This window comes from Chamaea fasciata, unplaced genomic scaffold (genome assembly GCF_029207755.1).
Source record: "Chamaea fasciata isolate MVZ Bird 193981 ecotype frontalis unplaced genomic scaffold, bChaFas1.0.hap1 SCAF_11, whole genome shotgun sequence".
Lineage (NCBI taxonomy): Eukaryota > Metazoa > Chordata > Aves > Passeriformes > Sylviidae > Chamaea > Chamaea fasciata.
In genome coordinates, this window is record NW_027094096.1 from 14,909,901 (window position 1) to 14,922,818 (window position 12,918).

At 39.8% G+C, this 12,918-nt stretch overlaps 1 protein-coding gene across 1 annotated transcript in view; it reads right to left on the bottom strand.

The window, feature by feature from the left end:
* LOC136295351 (IgGFc-binding protein-like) overlaps nt 1–12,918 on the bottom strand; it is a 50,981-nt gene that overhangs the window by 6,678 nt on the left and 31,385 nt on the right. The window contains exons 48-60 of the mRNA XM_066193851.1: nt 12,633–12,739; nt 11,232–11,295; nt 9,120–9,322; nt 8,681–8,825; nt 7,697–7,941; nt 6,898–7,062; nt 6,329–6,453; nt 5,337–5,605; nt 4,386–4,594; nt 3,771–3,912; nt 2,269–2,519; nt 1,541–1,670; nt 309–474 (exon numbers count right to left, since the gene is read on the bottom strand). Of these exons, the coding sequence (XP_066049948.1) occupies nt 309–474; nt 1,541–1,670; nt 2,269–2,519; nt 3,771–3,912; nt 4,386–4,594; nt 5,337–5,605; nt 6,329–6,453; nt 6,898–7,062; nt 7,697–7,941; nt 8,681–8,825; nt 9,120–9,322; nt 11,232–11,295; nt 12,633–12,739 (2,221 nt within the window). The remainder of the gene's footprint in view (nt 1–308; nt 475–1,540; nt 1,671–2,268; nt 2,520–3,770; nt 3,913–4,385; nt 4,595–5,336; nt 5,606–6,328; nt 6,454–6,897; nt 7,063–7,696; nt 7,942–8,680; nt 8,826–9,119; nt 9,323–11,231; nt 11,296–12,632; nt 12,740–12,918) is intronic.

A 12,918-nucleotide genomic window follows, 5' to 3' on the forward strand; every position in this document is an offset into this window, starting at 1 on the left:
TGAGCTTGGCAAAGATGTTATTCATCCCTGTGCCCTAACAGTTGTAATGGCTGTGACTCCAAAGAGAGATACAGAGCTGGAGTCATGCACTGACAGTTCAGGCCTCTTCTGGCCAGATGGAAGGGCACTGATAGTTCACCCTATCACCCTAGTGATGAGCAGGAAAATTCCCTGCACACAAACAAAGGGAAGAAGAAAGATAAAACAGAAATAAGACAGTGTAGTTATTCCTAGATGTTAACTATGACTTAATTCACTCACTTCTTGTGGCAGTGCTTGCTGTGGATATTAAATAGAAAATCAAGTACCTGAGACGAGACCTTCTTTGCAGAGGAACTTTCCAGCTTTCACCAAATGTATTCACGTTCCTCACCCAAACACCATCTGGATTTGTGAAGTCGTTTCTGTATCTCCCATCAAAGTCACCACACAAACCTTCCACTCTGCTTCCGTAGGTGGTAGCCAGCTTTATATCTAGGCAAAATCAGAAGGAAAAAAAAGCTGTTACACAGAAATTGTTGCCACTGAGTATATGGAAGATGTGGAAATCAATTCCAAGTGCCACGTGTCAGGATTCAGATTGCAGGTGGTAATGTGACATGGGCTTAATACATAGCATAAGAGCACAGCCCTGGATATATTTATTCATACATGGATTCACAGTTTCTGTGCACTGCAACATGGATCATTAAAAAGTAATTTTTCACAAGATTTTATGTAACATGATCTCACTGCCTGGGTGCTCTTAGTGCATGCTGTTTACTACTTTGCAACAAACTGAATGCATCACCCACTTTTTGCCCTTCACTTACAATCCACTTGATCACTAAGAAATAGAATTTCCACAGACAGGTATTTGCTTTCTGCAATGGAATTTCTGTTGGAATTTCAGGGTTTGGAATGATGGCCATGTAAATAAATAGCCTGGCACTTTCACCATGCACTCAGAAATACTCCAGCTATATGATGTTGTAAATCAAGAGTAACTCTGCTTTTGAACAGAGGAGGTATCATGTGTCCAGCTTACATGAGTGACTTGTGTATATGCCACGTGAAAGTCCTGGCAAACAGTAAAGAATGCGGTTACCAGGAGTGGGCTTGAGAGGAGGCAAAATGATACACTCACGGTGTATAGCTTGAGGATCTCAGTCCTTCAACTCCTGTGACTGGGTTCAGCTGGCAAAAGGGCAGATCCTGATTTTGTCCCATCATCCCAATTAACATTTTAAAGTGATTTGCTTTTGTTTTTATCATTCAGACCTTACTTAACATTAAAAAAAAGTCTGACAGTTTGACTCTACATCTCATTTCTCCTAATTTCAGTGGGATCCAAATAGAGAAATGCCAGTTTTATGGGCTTTTTTCTGGTTCCTGGGAAACACTTCTTTCTGTTATTTTCTGGTATTTTATATCACAAAGGACCATAAGCACAAAGGGTGAAGATTTCAAATTTTGTCTTGGGTTTAGACCTCCTGTGGAATGAGAACATTTTTGGGGGCAGAGCATAAATATTTCTGCAGAGTTTTTTAGTATCACTTACCTGCATTTTGATTGCCATCAAAGCTCACGTATAAGCCAAAATCTGTCTCCAGGTAAATTCTTGTTGTTCTCTGATATATATGAATACCTTCATGAGGTCGAACAGGGGGCCACACCCTCACACCATCCAACTAACAAGGAATGAAAAAATTTAAATTCATTATATATAAGACAAACTAAAATCTGATTTCAGTTCAGGTCAATGCTACAATCCAATACTTCCCTGGTTTTATGATAAATATATCAGACAATTTAACAGCATTTATTTTTTAAGTTAACAAAATCATGTATTGAGGAAAGTGATCTGAACACAATACTTTCATATCATTAAAAGAAATTTCTATTATTGAGCTAAAAATGTAATATAGCAGCTATGTATGCTTTTACACCAATAAAGAAGGAAGGAAATTAAATTATCCTAGCATAAAACAAACCTTTCCATTGGTAAAAATTGGTGTGGCTTTATTGTAAACCTTGGGATATTTGGGATTTCATTGCTAAAACTATATCTATTGATTTCTTTGTTTGATGTAGAATTGTATCTTTCATAGCTATGGAGAAAAAAGACCACACAACTGAAAATCTCATTTGCGGTTGCCTCACAGCACTGCTGTAATAATACAGTTCACTTTAATACTTTAATTCTTCAAAAAGAATGTCCATTACTCAAAAGTGTTTTCCTCCAAGGGAGTGTCTTCCTCTGTGCTCTGCAGTCGGGGAGGGACTTACCAGAACCTGCTTGTTCTGCCTGAATCGCACTGTGTGATTGTAAACATTGATGAGCATCTCTTTCAGGTAAGTAATGTGTCGACTTCTATGTAGAGGATAGTTCATGCCCTCAATGCTGAATTCTGCCAGAGTGTCAGGCAGGTTAGGGATGGTCTGAGCCAGAATATATGTGTATTTCCCTTGAAAGTGGTGCACCAGTCCATCAAAGGTGATGTAGTGTGGGTCGCCTATGACCTGGCATTTCCCAAAACCTGCAAGGGAAGAGTTTCATTACTCTCCAGTCTAAATGTGCATGTGCCAGATGCCATGCCTGGATTGGTCCAAAGTGTTGGAAAAAAATGATTGCTGCTAGCATGCAGGTCTGAAAGTAATGATGAGTGCTCAGGCTTCACTCTAGTGAATGGACACTCAAACGGGGAGATGGACAGAGAAACTCATTCCTCTGCTGAGAACCACTGTGAGCCAACTGAGCTGAAGCAGAACATTAGGGTTTATAAAATTTATTGAGACTAAGTTGTGCACATTGGCCCTCTGAAGAGGAATGACTCTGACACAAGTGGGGCTAGAAGTAGCCTCCTAAGAGATTTTGTTTTCATAACCTCTGCCATGTGTTGTTACAAAATTGAAAAGCAATGTTTAATTTTGGCTGACTCAGTGCTGTCACTGATTTCTAAACTGATTATTGGGTTTACCAGACCTAACAATCAGATACAATGACTATCATCTATGTATTCTCCTTGATCACTGAGCACAGAGTAAATCATTATGCCAGGCGCAAGGCACAGGAAGGCTATCCTTAAAACTACTGGGGTGCCTCTGCTCAGGTATTTTGCCAAAATGTAGCAGGGGGACACTGGGTTTGCCTTATGCTTTTGTACTGATCCTCAATACAGTAGGACTGATGCTGTGCTATTCTTTAAACTTGAAGTGTAGGGACACTATGCAACAGGCTCTCTCCTTATCAACCCAACCTACCCACAAAATATGGGATTAACTTTGCCTAGCCAACACAAATGTTGATTGAAAAGCACCAAAGTACTCTGACTGGCCTGTCATATATCTGTCTTGATCTGCTCTGTCCTGGTTTTGCTTATTGGTTAGTTGGTTTTTTTTTCCCTGTTCTCAAATCAACATACAATGGAAAAAACAGGGTCATTGTGATAGGATTCACAAACTGAGTTTTGGGTTCAGTAGATGCAGTGGGATTTTTTTGAAAGAAATTTTATTCAAACTAGTCAGACTGAACTGTCAAATTTCTTGATATAAGTAAATTATACCCAGGTATCCATTTTCCTCCACAAATTCTCTGCATGGAATAGGAACCTTCTGTTATGACAACTGAGGCTTTTTTGTATTCAATAAAATGTTGTCAACACAACAGTCAGAGTTTCCTTTTTTCCCTGTGAAAGAACGGAATTGCCATGAAAGACAGTATGCACACCCACAGCCTCTCCTTCTGCAGCCCTCAAGTGAACCCCAAGTGGAGACCTGCTTGCACATACCTGTTGGATTGCACTTGTGTTTCCCATCTTTGATCACGCAGGTTTCTCTGGAATCACAGCTATAGCTCTTGCAACTGATGACACCATTCTTCTGGCACTGGCATCTTTGGGCGCAGTGTGGAGTTATCCATGTCTCCCCAGCCTGGACACAAGTTGTGTTAATAATATGTTATCAAGGTGCTCAGCTTTGCAGTGCAATGGAAGTTCAATAGCCACGGGTGTGGGCACTAGCTAGGTGCAACTTTGTCCAGTTGGCAATTCCAAAACTGCTTGATTAAGTGTAGTCTCACCAAGAGCCTGTGAGAGGGGATCTCAGTCCATTTATCTTACTGTCTTCAACATGAGAATTTGAACACAAAACTGGACTAGCGTAGACTGCCTGAATAATTCTGACTGTTTTAAAATAGGTCTCAGTTTTGGCCTCAGGTGCAAAGTACCAAGTAAGCTTCTGTATCTTCTAATACCCAATGCAGCAGCTTTTACTAATCAGATGAAAAGTATTTAAGAGGTAGATCCTGAAGTCTTTGATCTCTCTCTCTCTTTCATATTAAGATGGACAGGAGACCAATTTTCTACAAGTTTTGAAGTCAGAGATTTGCTGCACAAACTACTTACACTGTAGTAATTGTTGTCATCATCCCTGCAGCCACAACTGCTGAGAGGCACACAGTTGCCATTGCTGAGCACATAATTATCATCACATTCACAGCCCTCTGTGCACTCTTCTGTCTTCTCACAAAGGGAAGAGGCAAAAATGTCACTGCACGTTGATGGGCAGGCAGAGACACAGTCTTTGTAGTGGCTCCGGGATGGGCAGGGCAATGCTGTGTGAGAGAACAGAGCCAGCTTTATTAAAGACACTTACACAGTACACTGCAAACACTGAGAGCTACACCTTGGCCTATGGAATGGTAGTACAGAACTTTAATAGCTGATTTTGATCATCAGCTGGTTTTTATTTTTGTATTTTACTTAAAAAAATCAAAACAACAAAAAACAAAACAAAGAATGCTCTCTGGAACTGCTTATTCTTTTTTTTTTACAGATATGACTGAACCACCTGTCATCAGATTATTCAGATTCAGTATTCAGTTCTTCTGCAAAGGCTTCTTTGGGCACTGCTAGAAATGAGACTCTCAAAGGACAATTCCTTAAAATATTCAACCCTCCATTGATGCAAACTGGGAGTAAATTTAGTTTAACTACAAACATGCAAGAGCAGCAGATATGCATTGTCAGACTGCAGGTTCATCTAGCTCTAAACCCTATTTATGCTGATGACTAGACATGCATAAGGGGACAGTTCAAGAAACAGTGTAACATGACAATATGTCATTTGGCTACAAATGTCATTCTAACTCCACATTAATATCCATAATTTGTCTAGTTCTGAGGGTTTTTCTGAATGTGAACACAATTCAGTGCAGCTTTGGGATCATGATAGTAGAACTGCATTTTGTAAGAATTTAGATTTAATTTTCTTTTACATAACTTGTTCACCTGATTCTGCTAATTTTTGCATGCTGTCAGTCATTCAGGTTTCAGTTCTTTCACTTGTGTACTTACGACAGAATGTGCTATTCCTCCATTTAATTGTGATTCCATGATTTTTGCAGGTGTCCACATAGACTTGAACTATGTCGCAGAGAGCAGACTTCATACCATCATACTGGCACATATCATAGATGCAGATCTCTATGAAGTCATCGGGGTTGACCAGACTATGACATACTTTGAATTTGTCTGATTTTAGAACATTGCACTGTCTTTCTATGACTTGTTTATTCTCAGCAGTGCAAGGAGGATCTTCATCTTCTCTTAAATCTGGCAAACAACTGCAAGAAAGCACAGACACAGGCTGCTATAAGACAGACTGAAACTGAAAAGTGTCTTTCCACTGAAAAGTAGAGAAGGCTGTGGACTATGACTTCCTTCTGTCAATGGATGAAAGACTGGGCAGAAGTGGACCTGCCTGACAACCACCATGGTGTGTCTGACACCTGTTCCTCTCATTGAACTTGACCCTGACTAGAGGATTGTCTCCACAGCTTGGCCTTGGATCTGTCTCATCGCTGCAAATTTCTGTGTGGTGACCTGAACGGAGCCAGGCTGACCTTGGCTTCCATCTGTGGGGCTTCCCTGGTTGCATTGCTCAGGTAGAATGGGATGAACCCTGACTGGTGAGGCCACAGTTTTCTCAGCTGTGTTGTCACATACGGCTCCCTGTCTGCCAGGGAGCAGCTAGCCCTCACCATTCCCCAGCACCATCAGCTTGCTCTGGGTGTTATCAGTGTAAAAGAAGTCCACGCTGTGGACTGCCCGAAGACCCATTCTATCAATCCTGTATATGTGGATTGATAGAACAGCTGTGGTTTTCCTCTGGCCTGTGCAGTGGTTTCCTGTGGGGATGGCTGTTTTCTGAGCTACAAATTCCAGAAGAGAAAAGTCTGGTATACAGTGCTTATATGTAACAAAGTAACAGGCAGTCAAAACAATTGAAAACAATTCACTGTGTTCCTGAACCAAGATGGGAGGTATGAAAATTATTTAAAATTTACCCTTTATCACTGTCTTGTTCCACTTCCCAGCTATTTCCAAACTGTGGGGCTGGGACGACTGTGCCATTGGTCAAGGACAGATCATCTTCATGATTACCATTGAAATTGCCACACATACCATGCACCTGCGGATGAAAAAGAATCATGATCTAAGCATGACCTCTTTGCATCAACTTCCTAAATAACTTCTTATTCATTGCCTGTGAAATAATGTGGCTAAATCACCACCAACAGACAATACTGTACCAGAAATTTCAGACATTCTGACTGCATCCACAGAGAAACAGAACAGAAATTACAGTAAATCTGTGATTCCCTAAGGCTTCAAGCTGTTTATTTCTCTAAGTTTAGAAGTATTCCCCTAGACAGGTAATTTTCTTTAACTACCCCCTTGGAACACAAAGAAAGGGTTGTGAAAAGAAAAAATAGAAAGGAAAAAAACCACATGTGGTACAATACAGCTAAAAAGAAAGATGCAACAGCAAAACACAGGAATAAAAGGAACTAGAAGTAAATGCACAAAGCAGCAGTTTTGAAACAACACCAGATGTTTGTATACTAAATCTTACCTGTGAGAAGTAAGAGCGTGGGAGGGTGATTTCCAGATGGTGATTGCCATCATATTTCACTATCACACCAAAGTCCGTTTCCACTACTATAAATCTGCCAACATTTCCAATGGACACGCCTTGCAGTCGGTTCTGCACTGGAGTGTAGACTCTCTCATTGTTCAGCTGGAGAGACATGTCATTTGTCAGTGTGGACATTCCTCCATGAAAGCTCACAATTTATATTCCTAGCAGTGCTGAAGATTTCTCTGTGCCAGTTTTAGCTCTTTACACTTCCACTATTGCATATTCCAGCTATGGGTTGCAGGAATCAGCCTTTTAGCTGAGGACAGCTGGGCAGGATTTGTATCCTGTGCTTTTAACAGAGAGCTGGAAAGACCCCTGGTAGTGGGCAAGCTTTTTCTCACCCATGGGGCAGATACTCTGCCTCCAGTACTGCCATGGCTCCCCACGTTATTCTTGGCTGATACATTATGCCTTGCTTGTTGTAGGTGATTGTGTTGATAAAAGCTATTGAAGTGGGGAGTCCCGTATTTTAATTCAGGCAACAATTCCCCAATATAGAGGCCCTGGGTTTAATCTCTAAGATATGGGCAATAGAACAGCAAACCCAAACCAGAAGCCTTGGGAACTAGTGAGAAATTATATTTCCTCATGACATCCACCTAATGGGGGTGCCCACAAGTGTTAAGCATGTGCATATATGTTCCTTAGGAAACACGAAGATCCTTTTTCCTACAGCTATTCTAAGTGAGTTAATTTTAAGATACTTGCCAGAAAAAAGAGCACCACCACTTACCAGGATTCCTTGGTTTTTCTGCAGGGTGATTCGTACACCATGCACATCTATGTAGACTTCTTTCAGGTATGTGGCCCCTCTTAGTCCTCTGTCTTCATTCTTGCCAAGTATGGTAATAGGAATGACATTGGTGGCAGTGTTGACAACCTCAACCAAAGTGTAGGTGCAGGTTCCCACAAAAGTGTACTTCATTCCATCAAAAGTGAAATAATGGGGATCTCCTAGCACTTGACATGTTGCTTGACCTGAAGGCGAAAAAATGATCTAAGAATTTTGTACTGGATTCCACCATGGACTCAGCTAGCCAAAGCAGTTTGCATTAGTGTAGCAACCTCATCCTGGTCTTTAGTCTGTGGGCAAACTTTCAGAGAGGCATCTCAGGTTCATGCCAATGACATTTATTCGTGAACAAGAAGTTTCCAGAAAATATCTCCTAAATTTAGTTTGCAAATTATATAGAAAATAAACTTTTGTATACAGTTCTATATGCTGTTGTAGCTGTGATTTATAGTATAGTTGAGAGTAATACAATGCTTTTCTACTTATCGATATAAAAATACATAATTAACTGTACAAATATACATGTAAACATAAAAGCAAATAAAATTGCATCTATATAAATCAACACATAATGCACTTGTCATTGTGCAGGCCCACAGAAATACAGTTCTCACAGAAATGCAACCAATTTCAAAGCTTGTTGCACTGGTGATGTGGGACTTGAATTTTCATTATCAGGACAAATAGAATCCAAGCAACCTTGCAATCTTTTGGGCAGCATCAGTTTTTGCTGATATCCACTACAACAGGGGGGGAGCTGTGCTTGCAAGACAGAACATCATGTGTTTTCATCTCTTTGCACTGGCAGCAGTCAGCTGGGGATTCTTTATTATCCCATATGGAAAGATATTTATAATAAAGCTAGGAGAAGAAAAGGATCTAATTATGGAATTGACATCGGGGTTATTTTCAGGCAGGACTCACCATTGGAATGACAGCCCAGCACACCATCCTGAATACTGCACTCCTCTTGGGCTCCACACTCCCAGGCTTTGCACTCAATGATGTTATTTGCCTTGCAGGTGCAGCGCTCAGTGCAGGAGTAATGGGTGAACCAACTTTCGTTCAGCTACATGGGAAAAAAGAGTGTAGAAGTATATATTGTAAGATAAAAGGGAAGGTAAAACCATAAGGGAAAATCAAATTATTAGTATTTGAATGCGCATGATATATGATCTTTTGGGCAATTGTAGCCATGCAGTTTATGGATCAAAAAAGCCGGCAATGTAAGTCTATTTTGAAATTAAGAATGGTGTAAATATGAATTGTGTAGTTTTTTAAACATGGTTTTCCCCTCACTGTGATAAAGATCCCCTGTTTTAGGCTTTTTCCTATTATTCTTTAAATATCTGATGTGACTTGCCTGGTGATACTGGTTCTTTTCATCCACACAACCACAGTTGCTCTCTGGTACACATTTGTCTCCACTCAAAACATAGCCTTCCTTACAAAAGCAACCTTCCACTGGCAAAGAACTGCAGGAATCAACTGCTGAGATGTTCAAACAGGTAGAGGGACACCTAGTACCACAGCTCTTGTAGATGCTGCCTCCAGGACAGGACATTGCTAAATAAAGAAAAAAAAATAAGAACACTCAAAACGGCAAAGTCATAATAAAGGTTTTCCTGATGCTCTCACTATTTGCTCCTGAAAATATACAAAATGGCTCTTAGAAAGTCTGACAGGAGAGTGCTCAGTACAAACCTTTTTCTGCTGATTTAAAGGCATAAAGTGACCCAGTTATGGGAATAGAAGAATCTTTTCCCATACCAGCTGATATGTCCCCATTACTGTAGTTACTATTTGAGCATCTGCTCTATATTCCAAAATAGAACTAAAAAACACACTCTTGTCTTTCACTGAGACTCCTTCAGAGCAACATACTTTCACACCCCTCCTGCTTATAGCAGAACTGCACTTCTATCACTCAAACATGGTCTCCAGGGATGACATTACATTTTACAGAAATCCCAAAGCATTTGTCCATTTCTGTCATCTGAAAAAAACATAGAAAAACATGGGTTTGGCTGGATTATGTTATAAATCACTACATATGATTCTCGTTTATTTCTGTCCCTACAACAGGATCTCTTAGTCCTGTTGGACAATTACAGCCCACATCTCCAGTCATCTAGCCAGACTTCCTTCCCTTGGTCAGGACCTTAATTGTGTTTTTATTTGAACCACTGAGGAAGAGAGCACTTGAGAGTCAATCTTTCTAATGTTACTGACTTTTCTCTATTACTACAATGAAGCCAGAGATATGTCCTGGCCTATAGCCTCAGACTATGGAGTCTGTATGTCCACAGCTTTAACTTGATTTGGAGCATTAAACACTCATTTCTTGTTCTATCTTATTTTTGTATAAAAATTCTCTGTGCTCTGTCCTCTCAGGGCTGAATTACTGGGTCCTACATCAGCCAATTCTTTTTCCAAACTGACCAGCTCCTAGAAGCTATCCTTTTTTTTATGGTTTAGTTTAAATGCAGGGATAATTGTTGATCACATAAAAAAAAAGAAAAGGAAAAGAAAAAAAGGTGCAGATCTGCAAAAGGTAATCCAGTGGTAACTGGTATAATAAAAATTAGTGTAAGACAAAAAGGGATAGAGAACAATTAGGCTTACTTAGGTATTGATGACCTTGAGAGAACTTTTTTTCTCTCCAGGTGTGTAGTTTGTGGACTTATACGTCCTTTAGAAAATGCTGCCCAGCGAAGTTGTGGATGCCTCTTTCCTGGATTTGTTCAAGACTGGGTTGGATGGGGCTTTGAGAAAGCTGTTTTAATGGAGGACATTCCTGCCCATGGCAGGAGGGTTGGACATATTTAAGGTCCTTTCCAACCAAACCATTCTATGATTCTATGATTGTATGTCTGACAGGCAGAAAGCTGTCCAGTGTTGCTTAGAATCAGTACCAGTGGAACCCTTGGAAAGTTTTATTCTAAAAAATATGAGTTCATTATATTAAATTTGCCAGAAGGTAATTCTGAAGATAATTAATTGAGATGTGACAGTACTCTATTTCTTTACTATAGAGAGAAATAGAGCACTTCCTAGAAACAGATGCTTTTCAAGGCTTCTTATTTCTTTAACCAAAGGCCATTGATAAGCATGTTTTATGGAGCACTACCAGCTCCACTTACACTGAAGATGGTAGATTTTCACTGAAGCAAAGGAACTTATTTCTTCAGTGCAGAAGCTCACATAAGACACAGTTGAATGTAATCAGACTTTTTCAAGAAACTAATAGCAAATTATAAATATTATAAAACTTTGAGGATTTAACCTGCATGTATCCTAATGTTCTCAAAATCAGTGGTTTATACAAATTCAGGAATGATTCTGAATCTGAAGCAGCTCAAGAAAAAAGACAGAATATACTCAGAACATTACACAGAATGAAATAACATGCATGGGAAAGGTAGAGGACAATGAAGTTAAAATTTAGAATAGATATTTATATCAAAACACTCACGGCAAAGAGTAGCATTCCTCCACTCTATGCATGTCCCAGCATTGACACACGACTCAGCATAGGCCTGCAGTCCATAGCATAAGGATGTTGCCTGTCCCCCAGTGAAACACATGTCATAAACACAGTTTTCAAAGAAATTCTGTGGAGGCACCTTGGTGTGACAGTCCTTGAAGATTCCTGTGTAAATCAAAGAAGATATATGGAGGGATGGAAAAAACCCACTGTAATGTTAAGACTGACCACCACATATTTTCTGTCACAGCAAACACATTGTGGGTGTTGCAGGTTATGTTAACTAAATTAATCCAGTACTTGAAATGGATACACAATGCACAATATGAGAATGGGCTCCCTGGATCAAATTTTCTTGTTTTTGCATGATTGATACAACATAATTTACATAAATTAGGCATTGCTGCCTAGGAAAACCACTAATTCTAGACAACTACAGGGAACATGGACAGAATTTCAGATAAAGGATCTGAAATACACACACCAACAGTCTGTCTGCACTATTTCTTTTAGCATACAGAGTACAAGTCACTATAGCACAAAGAGCAGCTATGGTTTCCTGCACATGTTCTCAGATAAAATTCATGGACACATTGGCATTGTCTGCACAGATGAGATATTCTGGACAGAGACCTATGGGTTTTACATTGGCCATTCACACTGGAGGCTTTATATGCTTCCGATATAAGCTCAGAAAAAGAGGCCATAGAGAAGGGACAAAACAAGTTAGACCATGCTCCATCACCTGGCTCACAGAATCTACAACACACTACCTGTTGGGTCTGTGATCATGCCACATGCTGTGTTTTTCTTTGCTTCACTCTCCAACACAGGATCACATTGCTCTTCTGTCCCACCATTGGAGCATCTGGGGAAAGCAAGCAAATCAAACACGTGTTTTACATCTTTCACTATCAGATTTTCAGTGGAAAATTAATACACGACAACCCTGCACAAAAGAATGCATTTTATTTCTGTCACAAGACTTTATCCAGCTTCTTTGAAAAGCTGATGTCAGCCCTCTCACTGAATAGACTCCTTTTTTGATCCCTTCTGGGTGATTCAAAGGCTAATTCTTAGCTGGGGAAAAAAAAAAAAAAAAAAAAAAAAAAAAAAGGGTTATGGGATCCAAACAGCTATGGTTTCCAATAAGGGAACTGGACTGATGTACCATCCCCCCTCACACTCAAATCCTGCTTTGGAAAAAGAGACTTAAAGGACACAAGCCCTCTTATCATTCACTAGTTTATGTGAAAGTTCAGCTCCCTTCTTCTAATGGGCAGTTAGAAGATGTAGAATGTTACTGGATAAAAGCCAACAAGCAGATGAATATTTGATTCTAAGAGTTTTCTCAGCAAATGCCACATGATGAAATGATTTAACATACACGGTGTTATTCTCAGGGACCAGCCAGCTTTCTCCAAGATCAGTGGAACCACTCGCAATGTCACCATTGGGCTTGATATTGTCATCATTTGGATCACCATTATAGTTACCTGTGAGGATAAAAAGAGATTTATGGGACACATTAAACCTGTAGAAAAAGCCTAGGTTTCAAGCTGTAAAATAAATTAAAATGAGATAGGGAGAATATATACATAGCATCAATCTGTACTGGGCAAAATAAGAGCAGAATTGTATTTTGATTACTGACAACAGCTGCTTCTCAGACATT